General features: G+C 39.3%; 1 protein-coding gene and 1 long non-coding RNA gene across 11 annotated transcripts; one reads left to right on the plus strand and one right to left on the minus strand.

Moving 5' to 3' along the window:
- Positions 1-577: 577 nt before the first annotated feature.
- pkma (pyruvate kinase M1/2a) lies at positions 578-22,861 on the minus strand. Of its 10 annotated transcripts, none has more exons than XM_084124173.1 (11): positions 22,724-22,861; positions 11,809-11,987; positions 10,388-10,479; positions 8,441-8,572; positions 8,022-8,208; positions 7,614-7,884; positions 7,163-7,313; positions 6,632-6,784; positions 3,864-4,030; positions 2,443-2,624; positions 578-1,522 (listed from the first exon to the last, which is right to left on the minus strand). In XM_084124173.1, exons 1-11 carry the CDS (start codon positions 22,840-22,842, stop codon positions 1,416-1,418), a joined length of 1,740 nt encoding a protein of 579 aa, XP_083980299.1. In that variant the 5' UTR covers positions 22,843-22,861; the 3' UTR covers positions 578-1,415. The 10 variants fall into 10 exon arrangements, with proteins under 10 accessions (XP_083980299.1, XP_083980298.1, XP_083980300.1 ...); XM_084124172.1 differs by lacking the exon at positions 3,864-4,030 and adding an exon at positions 5,116-5,282 and having other exon boundaries at positions 22,724-22,860; XM_084124174.1 differs by lacking the exons at positions 3,864-4,030; positions 22,724-22,861 and adding exons at positions 5,116-5,282; positions 21,948-21,955.
- LOC311089465 lies at positions 15,377-17,432 on the plus strand. The gene is made up of 3 exons (XR_014607699.1): positions 15,377-15,498; positions 16,806-16,899; positions 17,292-17,432. It is a non-coding gene; the product is annotated as an uncharacterized lncRNA (long non-coding RNA).
- Positions 22,862-24,152: the final 1,291 nt, after the last annotated feature.

Consider the following 24,152-nt stretch of genomic DNA (forward strand, 5'->3'; position numbering starts at 1 on the left):
ATGCTGACCTCTTTATTAGTGAACTTTGTGCTTCAGCTCCACTTCTCATCTAACAAGGCTTTGTTTATATGGCTGGACAGACTTTTTTTTGTTAAGTAACCTTGTGCAGAAACAAAGGCAGTATTCAACACAAGAGCAGTTCATTTGAGGTTAAGAATTGAGCTTTGACCTCATTTTCTGTCTAAACTCTTCAGTATATCACTACATTATTGAAAAGTGGGTTGCACTTCATTTTACAGTACGTTTAACAGTGAACTTGTCTAACAAAGTACTGGGATATATAAGGTAACTACATACAGTAGGTTAAGGTTAGGTTTAGAGTAGATTCAGAGTACCTAGTTATTGCAATAACCATAAGTATATAGTATGTACATGTAGAATAGGACTGTAAAATTTGATTAAAGAGAAAACATGCACCTAATTATTTTTCTTTAGGAGTGGCCACATTTTATGTCTGTTACATAAAGTAGATTAATCTAAAAATTGATCTTTAAAAGATAGACTGAAATGTCTTATGGCTGTTTATGCAACTGGCTCCATAAATCACTGACATGAAATAATAAAACCGTAGTCCGGACAAGTGCTCGTCTCCTTTATTAATTCAGTCTTGAGTAATACAACACTTCAGATGATACTATAGTTTACTCTTACAGTTATAAGTACATCTTGCACCCTAGCGACACAAAGCGGGTGGATCTAAACACAGACACCCTCTCTCACACACACACACACACACGCACACAGGAGCAGCAGAGAGAAAGGAAGTGAACAGGACAGATGGCTGGGAATGTGACCGTTGCTGCTCAATCTCTCGCTCATAATCGTTCTCTTACTCCACTCAAACAGCTGAAACGAGCTGGACATCCCAATGTCAACATTTCAAAAAAATATATATACTGTAGCACATTGGTTGCCTCATCCCACATAAACTGGTCTCATGGTCTAGTGCAACACAGAATGTAACATCATTAGGAGTGTGAACACAGACATGGTGCAAATAAAGCGCACGGACAGTGACACTACAAATAAAACGAACACAACTAGAGTCACGCGAGCCCTTCGCCACTCGGGAACCGTTATCAGGTCAGTTTCAGGTGTTTGTTCGCTCACGACCCGTCTCTGTGCTTCGCCAGGCATGCAGACAGACAAGCACACAGACAGCTCTGCTTTAATGAGAAACACAACTGTGGATAAGCATGAGATTATGGTTGGCACGTGTGCCACTGAGACTGGAAAGGAAAAAAAATAAAGTGAGAACAACGTCTAAGTGATGATGATGGTCCACTGGCCTGTGTGGGAGGAGCCAGGCTTCTGTGATGACATCAGTCAGCGGTCTGAAAGCCTGCGGGGGAGGGTGGGGGGGCGGGGGAAGTGATGTATGAACAGCAGGGGAGTGTGTTACGGTCCTGTGGTGCTTATGGCACCGGGACGACACGCATGGTGTTGGTGTAACCGGATCCTGGGCGCCAGCCGGTCAGGACGATCACGACGTCACCGGTCTTGAAGAATCCACGAGCCTTTCCTGAGAGAGAACAGAGGGTTTGATGTGAACAACCAGGGTCACAGTTCAAAGGGTAATAGTAAAATATACTGGCTTTTTCTGACAAATTCCAAGATTATTCATTTTTATTCTTTTAGCTTCATGCAAATACTTGTGCTTCCTTAGTAAACTATCATTTTAGGGATTTCAAACAGCCAGTAAAATCTTTTTCAGTGTAAAAAACACCACTCTAAACTGACTTGCATGAGAACAGTCTGTGGAAATCAGTCTACAGAACATCTGCTGTATTTGAAGTGCAAAGATTCAGTAAAAAGGTTACACTCGAGTTACTCCGATGCACAATATGTAGGTGCTTGTCAAACTGTTATGGGTGTTTTTTTCAATGCATGATTTCAGCTGGATATTCTAATAAAGGCTTTTCACAAATATACCCATTTATTGTAGTCTGAATGAAAACGAACATAAACAATGAAAAACGTGTTCAGATCTCTTGGCAATGCTACTCTAACTGATCTACAAATACGGATTCATTGCTAAAACGTGATCATGGATGAACACACACAGTCAAAAAGACAGAACCGTGTGTGTATTTGCTTGTTTTACGCTCAATGTGTCACTCACAGGCTGTGTAAGAGGCGCTTTAAGAGTGTGAAACCTGTGGGAATGAGTAAAAATATGCGCAATCCCTACAACGAAATTCAGGCCCTGTAACACAAACACTATTCAACCACAGTTCCGTATCAATATGCATTAAAAAGAAATAAGAAATCTATATTTCTGGATGCGTTTGTGTTCGGAACGACCTTGAGGGATCCTCATCTTTGATTTACTCCCTAATTATTTACAAGAGAATGATGACTAGTGTATTCAAATCGGTTTAGATGTTTTGTAGTATTTTCCAGCCTTTAGTAACATCAGTTTCTTCTGCAATTGTGTCTTACCAAGATCCATGGCAAAATTGACCCGCAGGTCCACATCCTCGGCCCACACATCATTAGAGGGATTGTTGTAGAGCACGGGGAAGATGCCGCGGTACAGATGAGCCTGCCGGGCCGTCTGCTCGTTACGGGTCACGGCTATAATTGGGGCACGTGGGCGGTACCGGGAGATCAGATGAGCAGACCTGGAATAGAAGACAGGAGTGTGTGTTAATGAAAGTTTGGAAAAGAATGGAGAAAAAAAAAGAGATCTGTGATGCAAAATGTCGTGAGGATTCCAGCAAACACTTCTTACTAAAGATCAGATGGTCAAGGACAGCTATGATGATTTCCCTACACTGCACACCCACCCACACTAGCACATAAGAGCTGACCCAGACACATGTGACTCAACAAATTAAGGTTAAACCCTACTCCATTCTGCTTGCTTTGCTCTTGCATAGTCCACACACACACACACACACACACACACACACACACACACATATAGGTCTCATTCACAGCCATTCAGGGGAAAAGGGTCAGGGAATGAAAAAAAAATTAAATCAATATCAAAAATAATAATAAAAACATTTATAAATAAATAATAAAAAAATTATATACATACACACACATACAGATTTACTACAGTTTAATTTGGAGGCAGTTCTTTTTTTATATAAATGTTTTTACTTTTATTCAGCAAAGACACATTAAATTGATCCCCCCCCCCCCCCCCCAAAAAAAAAAACTATTTCAAATAAATGTTCTTTTGAACTTGAAAATGCACTTTCCATACTTATATGGTTGTAATTCAAGAATGCTTTGGAACACAGCCCTAAGTTTCCTCTTGTTTTAACAAAGACACTTATTCAGCAGATTATTGCTGGAAAATAAAGTTTGGAAATGTTATGGAAGGTTAAATTTACTGTAAAATCAAGTGTACTGTACTAAATATTTATTATTTTATATAAAATATATATTTTACAAATGTATTTTATTTATTTATGTAAAAGTAATATAAAAATCAAAGCCATGTCTAACCAAGCTGTGTTTTAACTTTTTTTTAGGTGCTGTACCAAAAATAGCCACCGGGTGTCACACATACTATAGATTTTTTTTTTTTGTGCTTTCAAATGTCCAAATTTCACTTCTATCACAAAATATGGAACCTTGAGATTCAGACCTGATGATACCTAATTTATACCTAAATAAAAAGGCAATACATTTTTTTTTTTTTTTTTTTAAGAACGCCAATCATCCCGCCCGACAAACGAGGAAAGAAAAACAGATTTGGAAAGGGCTTGAAACCAGTAATAAGTAAAAAATGTGATGGGTTTTCCAAGATCGCATCACATATATATATGGGGGGGGGGGGGGGGTCACATGCATTATATTCCAGCCCTTTGGTCTCACCTGTTGGATGCTGAACTCCCCCCTCTTACCTGCCGGTCTTGGTGAGCACGATAAGGGCGCTGGCGCGGCATTTGAAGGAGGACTCAACAGCGCCAACAGCTACAGCATCTGAAGGATCGCGAGTCAGAAGAGTGGAGCGCCTCAGCTCCTCAAACAGCTGCCGGTGGAACGTGGCTGCCTCTGCCTCACGGGCAATCTGACAGCGCCACCCGGTGGAGGGAGGGGGAAGGGAGGGGTTATACACAACCATACCGTCAACCACTCAGACAGAGAGAAATACACCGAGACACACATGGACAAGAATGTTTATGCTAGTCCTGTACTGTTCCAAAGCTCTCGAACAGTCATTTTAAAATTATATATTACTATTTTCTCATTTAAATAATAATTATAATTTAAATATATTAGCATGATTAACCCTCTGGTGCTCTTCACGTGTCGGTCAAAAATGACCGAAATTGTATTTTTATTTCAATGAAATGAACGTACTATATTTTAGTTCGATAATGTTTTTTGTTTAATATTTTTACCTGATTTTAATTATATTCACAATCCACTTATTCACTTTTTGAGTTTCCGACTTGAACTGTTGTGAATCTTGAATGCTTTAGACTGAGCACAGACTTAAGATTGATCTCTTTTCAAAGACAACACTCAGCAGATTATTGCTGAAGCGAAAAAGGTTTTGAAAAGTGAACTTTAAAAAAAAACAGTTACAGAATTTAATGTTTATTGTTATAAAAAATGTGAATATGAATATGTTATGTATTATATATTTTTCAAAAACATGTTTTACTCTAAAATTGAGAAAAATCAAAGCCTAAACAAGTTGTTCAAACTTTGACCCTGATATCTCAAAAAATTAGATTTTGATTTTTATGATTGTGTTTGGCTGCAGTACCAAAAGTTTCCGCTCATTTCTGACAGCAAGGAGCACCAGTAAGACTTTCTTTCAGGACCATTTAACCTTTTCTGTCCAGGATTTTTTGTGTTTGTGTTTACCTTTACCAAGTTTCATACCGATAAAGAAAGAAATTAATAAAAAAATTAATAAAATAAAAATGTATCAGAGCACTAGAGGGTTAAATTGTTTTTTAAAGTGAATTCTGATGTTTATTTTTCGGATTATAGTGTTTCCTTGCGGATGGACATCATTAACATTGACAGTGTGCCATGTGTCTCTCTCATTTCTCTGTCTTCCAGTCCTCTACTGTCCCTGCTCTGCCTACTCCCTGACTGTGCCGAGCCGGTTTTCCACATCACTTCCACACTGCCGCCTACCTGCCAGACCCAGTGAGGACTATAAACGCAGAGGCCAGGATTTTAAAGGAGGCCTCCACAGCGCCAATGGCGATGGCCTCGGCCGGGTCGGTGGAGTGGCCCAAACAGCGGCGCAGGTCCTCAAACACCTGCCGATGAAACATGGCCGCCTCTGCCTCACGAGCGATCTGATGCAGTCAGCGCGTGATACGACAGCAGAGAGAGAGATACGCACATACATGAGACAAGAACAGAGGTGAGGAGAGTCAAGAGGAAGAAGATCAAAATGAATTGAGTGAGGAAGAAGAAGAGAGAGTAGAGAAAACAAGGAAGGGAAATTAATGCAGGTGTTAGTTCAGAGGAAAAGGTTAGTACAAAAAACAAAATGAATATTAGAACACATCCACACTCTCTCAGTAAATTATTAAATGCAAATTAACATTACAGTGAAAACCACCACCATTAAATCATGATGAATATTATTTGACATATGGACATATATAAAACAATGACTAGTAAAGTGTGAGGCTGTAACGGATTTGTGATGATAGAGTTAAAGAAATTATGGAAAAGAAAGTTAAAAGATCATATGACTTCAACATGCAAGTCCAAATGAAGAAGAAAGGTTGAGCACATGACAGGAAATCATGCTGGTTTTCAGAAAGCGTTGAACTCATTCCCAAAAGAACAAACCAGCTTCAAGAAAATATAATGTTTAAAGGTTTGTTAAAGACGAGGGACTCAATCACCAGCAGATTCAGGCCATATCTGTGATGACTGGGCAAACATGTGCCTGCTAACTCAAACATGCACACCTTGAGCACAATGCAGAACTGTTAACAAGCTCGTCAAGAACTGGCAGAGGGAAAAGAGTCTTGTAAGAAGGCTGTTGTCTGTAACTGACCCTGACAACTGAGACAAGTGAAGGCAAAACACATGCGGATGAGAGAATGAAGTAATGAAGGATGTTGTGATATTCAAGAAATATTATGGGTTAAAAACAAAACATACAGTGGGGTCTACATTTTTACAGTACATTAAAAATTTAGGTCTCAATGTAATTTAAAACCTGGGGATTTTTTTTTTTTTTTTTTTATTAATTTATATAATAATATTTCAGATTCTACATTATTTCTAGGTGATTAATCAAATGCAAGTGAATGAGTGACATTCGCTTTGTAGAGACAAAAACCAAAACACAATTTTTGACAGTTCACTTAGTTATGATGATATGATTTGCAATAGAATTATGGAATAAAGTGCTTTAACAAAAAACAAAAACAAGCTTCTCATTTCTGCTTTAAATGACCCACAGACCTCCACTGTAAGTGTATTATTGTAAACAATTCCCGTTGTTTTTACAAACAGAGACAGCATGCCACAAAATGCCGTCCATAATTTGCATTTAACCCGTAAAATTCCTTTGAAAATTCTTTTAATTAGTATTTTTAGATGAGTGAGTTATGTACGAGTCAGGTACTAAACCGTTTAGCTGTCTAACAGTGTTAATGTGCCTGTCAGTAGGGGGCGCTCTCACCATGTGTTGGGTGCGTACGGCCTCCAGAGGATAGTCTCCCTTCGCAGTCTCTCCACTCAGCATGATGCAGTCGGCACCATCCAGAACAGCGTTGGCCACATCACTGCCCTCGGCACGGGTGGGACGAGGCTTCTTGATCATGCTCTCCAACATCTAGAAACACACGAGACTTCAGTGGGCTTCAGAATACAGTGCCAGTAGTAATGGTTAGATATTAGGGGGGGGGGGGGGGGGGGGTCACAATACAAAGTATAGTTCACACAAAATGAAAATAACTAAACTTGATTTTTTTTTTAAGTTAAAAAGTTAAGTTTTTGTAAGTTTTAGTGTCAGTACTACATTAAACTTACTACAAGAAAACTTCACATTTACTTTACTGGAGCAATTAAACTGTAATATTGAGCCTATTTAAATATCACAGAAGAGTTGCTGATTTTATAAATAAATAATGTGAAAACTCATATCTAAAATGGAAATTGTTCCAGAGGCAGAATATTGTCTAGAAAACACATGGATTGTAGCTTAGCTGACCTGTGTGGCACAGATGATCGGCTTTCCTGCCTTGTTGCAGCGACCAATCATCATCTTCTGGGCCAGGAACACCTTTTCCGTGGGGATTTCAATTCCCAGATCACCACGAGCGACCATGATGCCGTCACTGGCCTCCATGATCTCATCAAACCTGGCAAATAAAGGGGACACGTTCAAATCCAAATCATTTTTCATTACTACAATGAGCTCATTGTTTCTGCCTTAAATTAATACATTTTTAGCTAACTGTGATTTTGTATATGTACATTTCTGAAATACTTAACTTGGTTACCTAGATCACTCTAAATTGCATTTCCTGTAAAGCTGCTTTGAAACGACGTGTATTGTGAAAAGCACTTTACAAATAAATGTGAATTGAACGTATAACGTCTAGTACTGCATATTGAGTTCGAAGGTCAGCACACCTGGAGAAAACGTTTAACCCACTCACTTGCGCACACCCTCGTGGTTCTCCAGCTTGCTGATGATCTTGATGTTCTTGCCCTTCTCTCCGAGCACCTTACGAACCTCATGCACATCAGCTGCCTTGCGAATAAAGGAGGCAAAGACCATGTCGACTCCCATCTCCACACCGAACAGCAGGTCCTTGATGTCTTTGTCTGAAACGGCTGGAAGGTCGACTGCGGCCCCCGGCAGATTCACACCCTTCTTACTACCCAGAGTTCCTCCATTCTCAATTTCACATATCAGATAGTCAGAGCCTGACAGAGAGAGGCATTAAACCACAGACTTATTAACTTGATACTAAACTTCAAAGTGGGTGAAATAAAAGATGCATCAATTCCTTTGATTACCATGTTTTCAATAAAAAATAAATAGCCACAAATCTATAACTCACCGATTTCCTGGACCTGGAGAGAAATGAGTCCATCATCAATATAGACCTTACTGCCCACTTCCACCACCTTGGTGATGTTCTTGTAGTCCAGCCAGAGGTTATCCTCATCACAGTTCTCCATGAGAGAATCATCTAAGGTCACTTTGATCAAATTTCCCTTCTTCAGCTCAACCTCAGCCGTGCCACTCTGGGACAGACACATGCATATATTTGCAATATTAAAACAAATTGCTAAGGGAAACATTCTTATGGTTTAAATACTGAAATTTCTGTAGAACTATATGGTGTTTTATAACCATCTCTCTTATTATATGCACTAATAACAGCTAATTCAGTAGTGTACACTGATCTAGACCAGCGGCAGTAACAGTGGGACATCTTTGTATCACCTTGCGTTGAACTGAAATGAGTAAACTCACCCCTTTAATGAGCCCGGTTCGGATTTCTGGCCCCTTGGTGTCCAGGGCGATGCCCACTGGCCTGTAGTGGATGCTGCCCGGCTCGAAACTGGCACAAGCTTCACGTACATTTTTAATAGTTTCTCCATGATACTGAAATAGAGAAGAAATCAACACTGTGCTTAACAAATCAAAGAATTAATCATAATACATCATAAATGTCTCTAATGGAGATGTTCTTTGTGTAACAGCTAGGGGTGTAACGATACCCTCATGAACTCGATATTATTTGATACTCCAAGACACATGATAAAAGGTTAACAAAAAATATCCTGCTGATTAAAATGCTAAATTTGATATTACATTGTGTGTGTAAATGAATAGTCTTGGACTTGGTGCTGAAACCCAAAGCACAGGACAATAGAGACACCAGAATAACAATATTCATGATTCTGAAGATGAAAATACTGAATTATTTTAGATGAATATGCTTGATCTCTGTCACTGACTGGATATATTTAAAATAATGTCGGCCACTTTTTACTGGTAACAGACATTTGGCATTATCAGGACCCATAAATATTCCCACAAAGCATTATATATAGTAGTATAATGTAGTACTGACACTAAAACTCTGTAAACTTGAATTTCACACACAGTAATTTTTATTTTGGGTGAACTACACCTATATTCACTGTCCACGATAAATATTGATGCATTTTTGTATTGCGACACGATATATTGTTACACCCGCTGATGTTAAACAAGTGCACTTGATTGTCTCACAGCAATATAATCATCTAACAGCGCAGGTTACGTCATTACAACCTTCTATTTGAACACGCTCACACACACGCAACTAAGCAATGGTCAAGGCGTGTGCCTAGACGTGCAAAACTGGGTCACATATACTCAAGCTGTGCACAAACGATTAGACATGCTTATGTGCATGTAATGTGTGATACGACAGGATGCAAAGTTCACCTGTTAAGAGTTTGATCTACTGATCACGCTTTAATAAACCAGGTTAGACGAGCACCTTTGATCCATGACGTTACATGTGTCATACAGCTGTAGTACTAATCACTTAATCTAGTCACTTTCACTTCAGTAGCTCCTGTACAGACAGCTCGACCTCTACACACACTCAAGGTCATTCCTTCTGTTGGGCAAACAGGCCACCCATGGGCATCTGGTGTGGAAACACACGCTGTTTGTTTAAGAGTGTGAAATGTTTGTATAATATGGCAGAATTTGTTTAACCCAAAGCCCACCATTAGCTAAGCCACAAAGTAATATATGAGGGGCAAAATGTCTGTGCATAAAATGAGAACAGTGATTGTTAAACGTACACTTCCTTTCCTGGTACTAATTAAACATGTTCACATGTTTTTCCGTTTAACCTTGCATCTTTAGTTTTTGGAATAATGATTGGCTCAATGGATATTAACCCGAAATGACCTTTCTGGAAAGGTCTGGCTCCAAACAGGCCAGAACTGCTTGAGAAAATTCAAAGAATGAATTCAATTCATGACACACTTGTGACTATTACCCAGAAATCTGAGATGAATTTTACTTGAAATTTGATGTCATAAGTTCACAAAACTGCACAAGACATTGCAAAGCTCTTCTCATAGCCAGCGGCTTCTGTATTAACCATTAGTGTGGAAGAGAATGCTGTTGATGCATGATAAGCTCTCTGCTGGGAAGGCACAGATAAACTATTTATAATAGGCTCACTGTAGATTAGGTTACACACACACACACTTTCTCTCTCTGTGGCCTTTGACACGTACGTTTTTTTTAAGATGTGAACTACAGACGTTTTAGTATAATTTCTGGTAGAGAATGGCTTGCATCCATTGACTGCACAACTGATGTTGGACATATATAAATAGAATTAGAGAGAGAGAGAGAGAAAAGAGAGACAAGCACAAGAGACTGTAAATAATGATAAATAGTATGTACCTCATGTGAGCCATGAGAGAAGTTCATGCGAGCGATGTTCATGCCAGACTTGATCATCTCCTTCAGCATGTCCACAGAGCGGGAGGCCGGTCCTGGGGTCACATGACACACAAAGAATCAATTCCTGCTTCCTCTGGACTTAGGCTATTTTAAACATCACTTAATATACGTTGTTTTTTTTCCCAACATCCTATGTCTGTTTCATTACATGAAAACAATCCAAGTCAGAACAATGACAGATGAGGGAGGGTTTGGTAAATCTGTTTCAACACAACAGCACTCATCAGACAGGTCAGCATTAATTAAACACATAATTGACATAACCCACCAGAGCATTTGCAGAACTGTGATCACAGGAGCCTTTTGCAACTACCTTATATTTCTGCTTTATTACAAAAGGAAATCGTAGTTGAATCTACTGTGTGTCGTAGGGCTGCAGCTATCGATTATTTCAGTAGTCGAGTACTCTACCGATTATTTCAGTAGTCGAGTACTCTACCGATTATTTCAGTAGTCGAGTACTCTACCGATTATTTCAGTAGTCGAGTACTCTACCGATTATTTCAGTAGTCGAGTACTCTACCGATTATTTCAGTAGTCGAGTACTCTACCGATTATTTCAGTAGTCGAGTACTCTACCGATTATTTCAGTAGTCGAGTACTCTTCTGATTATTTCATCGATTAATCGGATAAAAAAAAATTGTGGCAATAAAAATAGATCCAAGAACATGTGCACATCAAAACATGCAAACTCAGAGGGTTTAAACTTTTATTTTGAAAACGCGATGAACACCACTTCACATATTTAGAAACATGTATTTTTGAGTGTTGGCGTAGATTTACAAATGAGTTGCGTAACAAATCTTGTGAAATGGCGCACACTGCGTTCCCAGATGAACGTTATAAGCAACCCAAACTCACAGCATGCACAGATGGAGTTGGAGAAACCCGAGACGTGCTCCACGCATATAAAGATAACAGTGCAACTATTAAACACTGCATTCCCAAATGCACGTTATTGGAAACCTAAACAAGCAGCCCATGCAGAGACTGAGTGTGTGTTGAGCAGTGTTTACTGTGAACGGAGCTGAGGTACTTTTAACATGTAATCTGCACAGATGTACATAAAGCGTCATGCTTCTCTGTGCGGAAAACACAGCGCATATATTTAACTGAATCGCAGCCTTTTTGATTTCACATTAGCACTATGCTATATTATGATTGTAAATGGTTTTATATATATATATATCGTGTAGCCTTAGAATATGGTGTAATAATGCGGTTCATGGATTCTCGTCCGTGGAAAGCGGCACTTCTGGTATTTTGCCGGTAAAATGCAATTTTTTTTAATCGAGTACTCGCCTTAAATCGAGGAATCGGGAAAGCCCTAGTGTGTATGTGTGTCTGAGCATCCACTGACCGATGGTGCAGATGATTCCAGTGTTGCGGGCGATGGTGGGCTCAGAGTCGATGTCCAGCAAACACAAGTGCTCCAGGAAGGTGTCAGCCATGGCAGCATTGAGCTGCTGCGTCTGGATGAAGGCAGAACCCATATCTTGAGCTTTAGTGTGGGGCATCGTGGAAGAAGCGGGTAATATCCTACAGAGACAGAGAGAGAGAGCGAGAGAGAGAGAGACCAATGAAATGACATCCACATGATGAATTGACTAATCAAATGTCTGGCGTGTCTGTGTTTAAGACTCCAAGTCTCATTCTCATGATGGACTGAACAGCTAGAGTAGAGACCACAAGTGATTTAAAACAAGAGTGCATCTTGAAGATAAACATCAGACTGTAGTGATTAACCCTGATTTAAACTCAACAGCATAAACAGTGACATGAACTAAAGCCATAAAAGTCAAATGCATTTTGCTGAGAATTTAGAGTCTCGAAGTCAGCTAAATAGTTACACACACACTCCTCTGCAATACCGAACGTCAGCTCTGCACCTCTCTGTGTGTGTGTGTGTATACAGTATAGGGGTGTGGTGAAAAGGAATGTCTACTTTCCATATTATGCAACAGACTCCAGCACTTAGAAACACTATGAACATATACAGTTAATAACACATTCCTTCAGGTCATGGTTCCTCAAATCCAGCCACTGTCCTGCAGAGTTTAGCTCAAACACACCGACCTGTCTTCTAGTAACTCTGAAGACTTTGATTAGCTTGTTCAAGTGTGTTTGATTAGGTCTGGATATGAGGAACCCTGCTTTTAGGTCTCTCAATAATCACCCAAATCTCATGATCAAAGCAGACAAGAAGTGTAGAACATGACCTTCACATTCACAGCATATGGGCACCGCAGTCAAGTGGTTTAATCTTTGGTTTCTGAACTTACACGTGCACCAGCGAACTGCATCAATCTGTCTGAAAACAAGTTACATTCCATGCAGACTCAATGGTTCAGTGGTAAACACATATTGCTAATACTTATGGTGGTGTTTGCAAATAAATAAAATGGGAAAAGACAAGAGACCTGGGGTGAAATCGAGGCAGTCAAACCCAGTGTGGAAATAACTTCTATAGGTTCAAATTAAGAATCTTAGGTTAAGACAAACTAAACATTCACATGTTTTAATTAATATAGTGGTTTAGCAGTTTAATTTTACAATCCCCACACACACACACACAACCCCAATGAGCTGGTCTTTGTGTGTTTGAGCTGACCTGGATTCTTTATCTTAATGCGGAGATTGCGTATGTTACTAAAGCTCAATTTGAAACTGAGGTAAGCCACCTCACACACCCTGAAGCGCAGAAGTGTCACGTGACATCCAGCCAATTACAGCCCTGTTGGCACACACACACACAAAAAAACAAATGAGATGCATTTAATAATGCAGAAAGACAGAATATGCATTAAGAAGCCTCATGGGAGCAAAACCACACCACTTTCCACTCTGATGATGTCATGGTGGGCTGTTGTACGTGAGGAGATTCACATCACGGCACACACACACTCTTCATCACCTAGTAATGTGATGACTAAGACAGGCAGGGTGGAAAATCCAGGTCCTCGTGTAGCGCACCACACACTGACACACACTCAAAGTGAAGGGTGGGGGTTAATCCACTTCCTGATACTACAGGAACAGGAAATACAGGAAATTATGCAAAATGTGGTTTGTGTAACTTAAGATGATAATGCTACTGCTATATATCTGTTGTCATTGTATTGATTTCTATCATGCTATGTGGCTCATCAGACAATAGCCGTAGCATCTGATGCTAGCCAGGACACTGAAGGTCAGTGCTAGAATGTCACATGAATATCTTGTATTTATAGGCCTGTTTTATAACCACATTCCCAGCTTTATCTCCAAAAATCCCAGCTATGAAAACACAGCCCGTCTCAAGGCCCAATGAACAGGAAGAATTTCACCTACAATGAATTCTAGAGTTCTGAACAAACTGCACAATATAAACACAACAGCAAAATTTGAATACCTCAAATCACGAGGCTTAAGAAGCTGCGCTAAAAATGTTAGCATTTGGAATTGAACCTTCAAATACCGCAAAACAGACATCAATATCTATATATAAAAATATAAATAAAAATGCAAAAGAAACTAAAAATTTGAGATCCATGTAGGCCTTGCAACCACACAGTAACGCCCTGGCAACCACCCACTTCATCATGATGGAGTCAAGTCAAATTTATTTGTATAGCGCTTTTCATTATACACAGAGCTGTGTGATGATATAGCTTACATTCATCACACAGCCAAGTCTACCTATAGTATGTGTGTGTGTTCTGCATGTTTGGCACAAGTAAGAACCAGCAGATTACATTTTCCCAGTGCTAAATCTATATATCCACAGCTGCACCGGGTCATATCTGTGCCTGACCTCATATCATCATCATCATCATCATCACAACATCCGTCACAGCACTGATGCCGTCTAACTTTAGAGCATGTATTAATCCGCCTGCATCCAAACACACACACACACACACACACATTCAGTCAGTCACACTGATCTTAAAGTCCCGCTGTAAGCAATAATTATAACCCTTAAAACTCATCTTTGATCACCAAAATTACATATTTAAACTTTTTCCTTGGAAAATACTCAAGCCTTAAAATATCTAGAATGTAACCATGAGCGATGTAAGCCTGTTCTCTTTATTCTATGATTCAGAAATATGACTAATAACTGACACCCTTGCCTCATTTAGTATGCGTGGTTCTATGAATATGCAAATGAGCCCCGCCTCCACTCACTCGCTCAGCTCAGAGATCCACTGGTTGACGATCACACGTTGATCTGATTGGTTACAAGGTAGTTTGTGACGTCAGAAACACCAGCGATTTCAAAGCGTGTTTTTGAGACTGTCTTTGGTTCACTGCAGTTTTAAGGAGAAAATACTCAGCAATGGTGTCGACTTATGAATTTACACATGGTTTGTCTTAAAGCATATTAAAAACACCACATAGACACATAAACGACATTTAAAAGCTCGAGTTTCACCACAGGGGGACTTTAATGACTATATGTATATAAAAAAAACTATTATCTGTGCCTAACAAAGCCTAGTTACGTCACTCAGAAACAGCAGCCCTAAACCCACCTCCACCTGTAGGCCCTTCGGCTCAGGGAAACAAGGCACCGTGTGTCTGTCAGAACCTTCCAGAGGAACCCCAGTGTGTGTGACCTTCTCTCCCCAAACACAGCGCTGCAGAACGGGACGCCGGCCAGAATGAAGCAGCACGCACTGCACTGCTGAGGAGTTTGAGCACTAAATCCTCTTCCCTTAAGAGAGGATAAAACACGCAAGCCACACGCACACGTACTGTCCTGCACGAGCAGGCCTTTGCTAAGACTCCAGGCCCACATGAGTCGACACACACACACCGTTTCAGATGTGGACCGGGCCACTGCGGGCAGTCAAGCCCACCTCAGTTACTGTAGATCACATTACAAACACTGGGCTAAAATAGGAACGGGATTCCATGAGGACTCTGGACTGGCTGGGATTGTACCAGTATGAAACACAACAAGCTTGCAGTGGTGTGTGTGTAGACGTCAGCAGGATTCATATCTACTCTAGTTCACATTTGCATGAAGCCAAACGGTGCTTTACTGCAGCAAAGAGAGACTGAGGTGAGTCTGTTCTCTTTATTGTATGATTCAGAAATATGACTAATAACCGTGCATTGGGACGGTGTGTGAAAGGCCGGTTTGTGTCACTGCAGAGCTGTGGGTGTGATTTACTGGTATTCGGTCTCTTCTGCTGGTTTAGTGGAAGCTTTTGAAGTCCTAACTCAACTAAACAGGACATTACAGAAACAATTCCCATATTGCGTCGAGACACTCATTGCAGAACTGAAAGCAGCTTCCCTGAAATGAATGGTGCAACGGTTTGATTAAGTAATGTATACAGTGCCAACGGCATTTATAATAAACCTAATTTGCTGTCTGTTAATGCATACATGTTTTCAAGTTATGCATGTTTCAACAAGGCTGAGCACAAATCAGGATTATGCATGTGCGACTCATAGGAAGTCCAATTGGAATGACAGGAAGAGAAATTTACCGAAATTCTACACAATAATAAAGTGCTCTTTCATCCTGGTTCATAAAATGAAATTAATTTATTACAGAAAATATATATATACATTGTTCTTGAAATAGCCCATATGTTATGAATAAAACTAAATTTATTATGATGTTGGCTTGGCAAACTGCCAAATTATAATTCTTTATTAAATTCACACTTTTTTGCCAATTTTACACTTCAAAAATGGCATAGAAGCGCTTCTGAACTGGCAAATAAGGGGTTTTTACAGATTGTTGCTCATAGGTAGCATAAATGCATTTACACAGCAATTTTCAACTGTATGCTTTGATATTAGCAGCTGAGATGAGTCATAATGCCGCATAATTATCATTTACAATCTTTACACAATTGAGCTGGCAAAGAAAAAACTGCAAACTTGCTTTGGAAAATGTTAAGAGTTCTCCATTTAATTCTGAATGACGCACAAGCTTGAGTACAGGCCAGCTGAAATAAAGTCTAAATCCTCCTAGAATACAAAGAGAATCAGACTCCACTGATGTAAAATCTTTAAATCTAAAACAAGTGTTTGCAAGTGATTGCAAGACAAACACAAAAACGTCAATTTCCTCCCTCGCAGAAACACGATGCAGCATCATAATTATCATCTATCATCAATGCACCCACGCAAGGAGAGCCAAGACTGCGCTTCAGATCACCAGATGCCCGCAGGGGTGTGATTCTGTGCCGGTGTCATTCATTCACTACACACAATCAAGACTAACGACAATGCATGCAGTGCACGCCTTAATAAAGAAAATAGGGCCTGTGCACACCGAAAACAAACTGCGTATGCGTTCAGCGCCAAATATAACCATCATCCTCCTCATCCTCATTCTGTGTGTTCACACAGGTGGGTTCTGGTCTAGTCATGGTGTGGCGGATGCGCTGTGGGTCACGTCCCGCCTCTGCGTCACATTCCCCGCCAGCAGAGACTCCCGCACGAGGTGCGCCCACGCAACATTCGAATTCGAATTCATTCAAAAAAAAATGAATGACGGTTATTCAACTGCCAAAATTAAAATTACAGACGATAATGAATCTCTAGAGACGGTTAACGTTAGTCAGCACAAAATCGCGGAAAACGCAGTGAAATATATGTGGTTATGGGTGGGAACGGAGAGAACACTAACTTTTACCGGATTCATTACAAAAAAACAGCTTAAAAAACGTTTTAAAACCCTTTACAAGGGTAGGTACGTACTACGCACTGACTGAAAAACGAATCTGTGCTATTGTATTCGTCTATTTTAGACGAAAAACGTACCTAAAACCGTACACAATAAAGTGGCTACTGAAGAATAGAAGTATATGAGTATTATGATGTTGATTTTTGTAGGTGCTGCTGCGAAGACACTCACCTGCGTTTGCTGATGGTCGGCCGTGACTGATGCGCTCTGATCACGAGCTCAAGGTGATCCGTCAAGCCTACCGGGACTACTTCCGTCAAAGGCACGCGAGCCTGCGTGCGCGGAGGGATACTTATGACGTCGAAATATAAAAATGTCACTATAACTGTGTTTTTTTCAGCAATATTTGACCATAACATTCCCGAGAAGCATATCTAAACGTGTGTTTGCGTTTCCTCAATGAAACGAAGAGTCAATTAAGCTCTTAGATCTTTGTAAACAAACCCGAGCTTCCTGATGGCGGATTATGAAACGCGAAATGAGGGAAGTTGAATGATCCAATCAGAGCGCGAGACACGGCACGATGCAGGAGCACGAGGAGATCACGTGACAAGAGGATGCTGCTGTGCTGTTGTTAAACTACAAATCAATGACAACGACGTGCTTGTCAGGGATATTAAATACGTGTTTAAGTAATACAGTGGATGTATTGTCCATTTAAATCTATTCGGTTGTTCATATATAGAGTACACAGAGTGATACTAATGCACTTCCGCGTTAATCCATCTAATGGTTGAGACTCACGCAGCCGCACGTACGCCAGCATCAGACCTCATCTGTTAACTCTTTAATAAGCAAACACTGAGGAGATTTTACCGCTGTATGTCACGTATATAGATCACGTTTGTGAGCACAGCACTCTAAACAGACTATCATAACGAAATGATCATGTTTATATTACAAATACCACGAGTACCATGGTAGTACCCTGCTTTTTGGACATTTACCATGATAAAACCTTATTGTTTGGACTTGTTCTATGGTGGTACTATGTTGTTGGCCATGTACCACGGTAACTGCCTGTTTTTTGAACGTGCACCATGGTAATACCATGTATTTTGTACTTGTACCATGTTAGCACTATGTTTTACCATGCATTGTGGTACCATGATAACATGGTTCGTACTGTAAATATGGTAATTCATCAGTACCAAATCATTACCATCTGATCATAAATTATGTTTTACCTTTTGATACTATCATTTGTAGTTACTGGCACTAGCTAGGGACATACAGTGGTGTAATTTACAATAGGAATGTAAAAAATATGAAGTGATGAATTATATAAATATATGAGTATACAGTATTTGTGTCTCAGAAAGAGGTATGAAGTTTGTTGAGTGTTCTGATCGGTTCTGATGCATTAATGACCAGCGCCCTCTAGTGTACATGTCACCAATGTCACTGAGAACATCTCTGCTGTTTCAGCTCAGATATTCACAGGGTCCGGTCAGATAAAGACATATGAAACATCAGCATCAAGGTGAGTATAAAGACAGATTCAAATGCGCACTTGTATATATACATGTAGCCTATATGTGTCTTTCCTGCTGCAAATAAAAAAAAAAGTTTTCTGCATCTGCATTTTCAAATCTGCACTCTTTAATTCTGTGCATTAAGCTGGAATGAGGGAACGAATATTACATTTACAAATAATCGAATGTTCTCAGAACCATATGCATTGGCCTTTCATCCTGTAATTGATTCTCTGAACTGGTTGTAACTTTAAATGATCTAATTAAACCTCCACGTACAGTGCATCTGCTGTGTGTTTGACTGCCATCGTAAGTGCATAACTCATTTACACTCTGAGGTCAAAATTATTTTTGTGGTAATAATAGACAACAAGCATAGAGCTTATTTTATATTGAACTTGAAATATTCTGCTTTAAATCCTCACTAAAGACTTTTTTTCTCTCTGGCCTTTGCTTCAATGCAATTTTATGAATTTGTGTGTGTTCCTGTGTGTTTTTGTATTCATGTATTTTATTGTCTGAAGCAGTGTTAATTTCGTTAACGAAAACTATGACGAAAAATGTTCGTTGACGACCTTTTTTCCCCTGACTAAGACAAGACGATGAGAGACGACACCCACGTCATTAAACGATAACTGTGACTATATGAACATGCAATATCGTTGACGAAAAAAGACGAGACTGAAATGTGTTTAAACTTTAAACATTTTTTAAACTTAACCAAAACCACTTGTAGTTTGTGTCAAATAAAGGAGACGACAACACATTGACTGTTTTTTACGAGCGTTCATGCTTACGGTTGCCAGATTTCAATAATTAAACCCCCAGTCAGAGCTTTTCTGTTAATATAACACGTTTTCTACCCGGTCTTTTCAATAGTATCTGGCAACCATGCGCGCGCGCTCTCTACACTGCTGAAGAACCGCGGATGATCTGAAAACACAGACGAGTAAGCTGGAGTTTAGCGATCTTCATTTGAGATTTTCTACTTAAATTAAAGTGTCGTTCAATCGGTCTGTGTTCTGCCACGAGCGGTTTGCGCTATCTGTGCTACTAAATCTGCGATCAAAATATAGGCTGATATCCAGCAGTGTTTTAATGTTTATCATATTATACGAGCAAGAATGCAATGTTTCCTGAATATCCACACGATTTCAAATGTGACATTAATTTTATACAACAGTTCAACAAACAGAAGGGTAACATTAAATAATGTACTAGCCTACATTTAGGCTTATTGCTCTATTTTGCAACGAAAGCCACAGCAGAACTGCAGCACACAGCGGTGATTCGTGAACGAATCTGTTGCTTTGAAAGAATCGTGAGATTCCTGACCCGTTCATAAAAATAGCAGCTTGCTTCCTTACTGAATGAATGAATGAATGAATGACTCCATGACTCACTCATAAAGACAGTGACTTACTACTGGCTTTAATTTAATATTTTAAAAGTACCGGTATCACTTTGTTTTTACCATCATTGCATATTTATTGAACATTGTTTAATAAAAAAAAATATTTAAAAAATATTGTCCCTTAATGGAAAAAGTGTGACTGCAGTCTAAGTGGAAGAGAGGGGGTGCCAGGGGCTAGGGCACTCTAAAAACCACTGAACTAAGGAAAAGGGGTATGTAGAATTGCACAAGTGCTACTGCTAAAGAGTGCAATGTCAATACAGCCTGTTACCTTAATTTACATTTCTCATAAGCTTAACTGAATTGGCCTAGAGATAAAAAAAAATTAGGACATTTTTGTCTAAAGAATACATATAAATAGCTACCAAAATTAATGTCGGTAACTGCAGTTTGACTAAAAGTTGACAAAAAATGCAATGACTTTTCGTCAACTAAAACTAGACTAAAACTATGAAAGACAAAATGACTAAAATGTGACTAAGACCAATAAGTATTTTCGTCTCAAGATGAAAACTAAGACTAAATCAAAAATGGCTGCCAAAATTAACACTGGTCTGAAGTAATTGGTCAGCAAATGTGCTCTAGAAATAAAAGTGCCTTGCCTTGCTTTAGGTACTTATTTTGAATACTATCCCTCATGGTATGGTAAAGTGTGTATGAATACAGTGATTCAGACGCACTTCTTTTGTCACATACTATTTTTCGCCTACTATATAGTATGGAAGTATGTGATTTCGGATGCAGACATTTCTGAATGACACAGCTAACGCTTTTAGGTCATGTGATAGGCTAATGACAACATGCCGTCCGGATTACATACTACTACACACACTCGTACTATAGAACGTACTTTTTCAAAGTAAGTACATACTCAACAGAGAATGCGATTTTGTTTCATGCCCTCTTCCACATGTTATTTAGATGAGCACTGGTGACAGTATTCCTCCACCTGGCGGTCACAGACGGAAGTGTTTCATCTGGAGGATGTTTTATTAGTGTGTGATTTTCAGGCCTTTTGCAGATAAAATGCACCATTTGTGAAAATAATCCCTGTGGATGAACTATTAGAGTGATTTCTGGAGGATCATGTGACACTGAAGACTGGAGTAATGATGCTGAAAATTCAGCTTTGATCACAGGAATAAATTACATTTTAAAATATATTAAAATAGAAAACAGTAATTTAATTTGTCATAATATTTCACAGTATTACAGTTTTGTTGTTGTTGTATTTTTAACTGAATAAATGCAGCCTTGGTGAGCAGAAGAGACTTCCTTTACAAACATTACAACATTAAAAATCGATTCAAACTTTTGAACGGCAGTGATAAGCATTTGCTACTCGTTCTGGACTAATACTGGTTATTATTTGAAGATGAGTGTTTTGAGACCATCTCGTGTGTGTGTGTGTGTGTGTGTGTGTGTGTGTGTGTGTGTGTGTGTGTGTCCAGGTGAAGGTGTGTATCTCACCTGCCCTCCACGACTCTCTGCATGTGTGTGTGTGTGTGTGTGTGTGTGTGTGTGTCCAGGTGAAGGTGTGTATCTCACCTGCTCTCCACTACTCTCTGCGTGTGTGTGTGTGTGTGTGTGTGTGTGTGTGTGTGTGTGTGTGTGTGTGTGTGTGTGTCCAGGTGAAGGTGTGTATCTCACCTGCTCTCCACTACTCTCTGCGTGTGTGTGTGTGTGTGTGTGTGTGTCCAGGTGAAGGTGTGTATCTCACCTGCTCTCCACTACTCTCTGCGTGTGTGTGTGTGTGTGTGTGTGTGTGTGTGTGTGTGTGTGTGTGTGTGTGTGTGTGTGTGTCCAGGTGAAGGTGTGCATCTCACCTGCCCTCCACGACTCTCTGCATGTGTGTGTGTGTGTGTGTGTGTGTGTGTGTGTGTGTGTGTGTGTCCAGGTGAAGGTGTGTATCTCACCTGCTCTCCACGACTCTCTGCATGTGTGTGTGTGTGTGTGTGTGTGTGTGTGTGTGTGTGTTCAAGTGAAGGTGTGTATCTCACCTGCTCTCCACAACTCTCTGCATGTGTGTGTGTGTGTGTGTGTGTGTGTGTGTCCAGGTAAAGGTGTGTATCTCACCTGCTCTCCACAACTCTCTGCATGTGTGTGTGTGTGTGTGTGTGTGTGTGTGTGTGTGTGTGTGTGTCCAGGTAAAGGTGTGTATCTCACCTGCTCTCCACAACTCTCTGCATGTGTGTGTGTGTGTGTGTGTGTCCAGGTAAAGGTGTGTATCTCACCTGCTCTCCACAACTCTCTGCATGTGTGTGTGTGTGTGTGTGTGTGTGTGTCCAGGTGAAGGTGTGTATCTCACCTGCTCTCCACAACTCTCTGCATGTGTGTGTGTGTGTGTGGGTCCAGGTAAAGGTGTGTATCTCACCTGCTCTCCACAACTCTCTGCATGTGTGTGTGTGTGTGTGTGTGTGTGTGTGTGTGTGTGTGTGTGTGTGTGTGTGTGTGTGTGTGTGTGTGTGTCCAGGTAAAGGTGTGTATCTCACCTGCTCTCCACAACTCTCTGCATGTGTGTGTGTGTGTGTGTGTCCAGGTGAAGGTGTGTATCTCACCTGCTCTCCATAACTCTCTGCATGTGTGTGTGTGTGTGTGTGTCCAGGTGAAGGTGTGTATCTCACCTGCTCTCCACAACTCTCTGCATGTGTGTGTGTGTGTGTGTGTGTCCAGGTGAAGGTGTGTATCTCACCTGCTCTCCACGACGACCCCCCCGCTGCTGCTGCTCCCGCTGCCCATGATGACCTGCTCACTGACGGCTCTCGTCTCGCACTGACCGCTGGTGTGTGTCCTTGTGCCGCTCGCCCACATCCACAGGTGAGAGACAAACCCGTCGGCCAATCCGGGAAAACCCTCACCTGTAAGCCACTGAAGTCTGCCTCAAATCCCGGCGTAAATCCCATTGATGCACTCTGGATTGGCTGTAAGTTGCAACAACGTACAGCGTCTCAAGCTGAGCCAGAACTCAGAGATGTTAATATATGATCCACAGTAACTTCCACTTTGCAACTATTGACTCATTTGGGCCTGAAATTTTATTGCAACATCTCCTTTATGTCTCCTGAGATACACACACACACTGAATGCTTTAAAATCTTGTACAATTAATGATTTCTTGATGTTTTCTGTTCATTCACAAGTTCCACTGTAGTTTGTTATCTATTTATGTATTATTTATATTATACAAATATAAAAATATAAAATATTATTAAGATGTTATATTAATTATATTACTGATACATATAAATATTATTATATATATTATTTATATTATTTATATTTATATATTTTTATATTTATATACATATATTTTTACAGTTATATTTTAGTTTTCATTTTAGTATTTTTTAATGTTCTTTTGTCATTTGGTTGCACTTTATTTTAAATTTAAGCATATTTAAACATTTAAATGCTGAGTAATAATACATGTACTTGCTATATGGTTAGGTTTGGTTTAGTTAGTTGCATGTAATTATGCATAATTTGTCATTTTTACACCAGTAACTACACCAGGACACTAACATAAAGTGTTACCTGTCATTTTTATTATAATTTGTTTTATAAATATTTTTTTTCTATATAGCTTATTTTGATGTTAGTTTTATTAAGTTTAGTACTTCAACTATTTTAGTTAGTTTGCCATAGCAAATATTTTTATTTAATCTTTATTTTAATATTTTCAATTTCATTTTAATTTTAGTTTAAGGTTTAATTTTTGTTATGTGCGTTTATAATTTTTATTATATATATATATTTTTTTATTTATTTTTTATTATTATTATTATTTTTTATATGTATATTTTAGTAAATTTAGTACTTTAAATTCAATTAGTTTTTGCCAAAGCAAATATTTTTAGTTATTTTTAAAAATATAATATATATATATATATATATTCAGTTTTAATTTTAATTTTAATAAAAAATATTTCTATATAGTTTTTTTCAGTTTTAGTTGTATTAATTTGAATACTATTTCAGTTAGTTTTCAAAGCAACATTTCTAATTTTCATTTAGTTTTTAGTTTTTTTCAGTTTTTCATCTAATATTTATATTTTACCAAAAAAAAGAGATTTTTAATAGTTTTAATTTTAGTTAGGCATAACGACACTGGTCATCACCAG

Source organism: Abramis brama (assembly GCF_963993115.1).
Source record: "Abramis brama genome assembly, chromosome: 9".
Lineage (NCBI taxonomy): Eukaryota > Metazoa > Chordata > Actinopteri > Cypriniformes > Leuciscidae > Abramis > Abramis brama.

Bases quoted from the DNA above. Each gene is read 5' to 3' on its own strand.
- pkma (XM_084124167.1), bottom strand. From the start codon at position 15,231: ATGTGGGCCTGGAGTCTTAGCAAAGGCCTGCTCGTGCAGGACAGTACG. The intron at 5,283-6,631 runs GTGAGAGCGCCC...TGACTGCATCAG, and splicing joins CCGTACGCACCCAACACATG to ATCGCTCGTGAGGCAGAGGC. The intron at 1,523-2,442 runs GTAAGACACAAT...GTTCTCTCTCAG, and splicing joins CAATTTTGCCATGGATCTTG to GAAAGGCTCGTGGATTCTTC.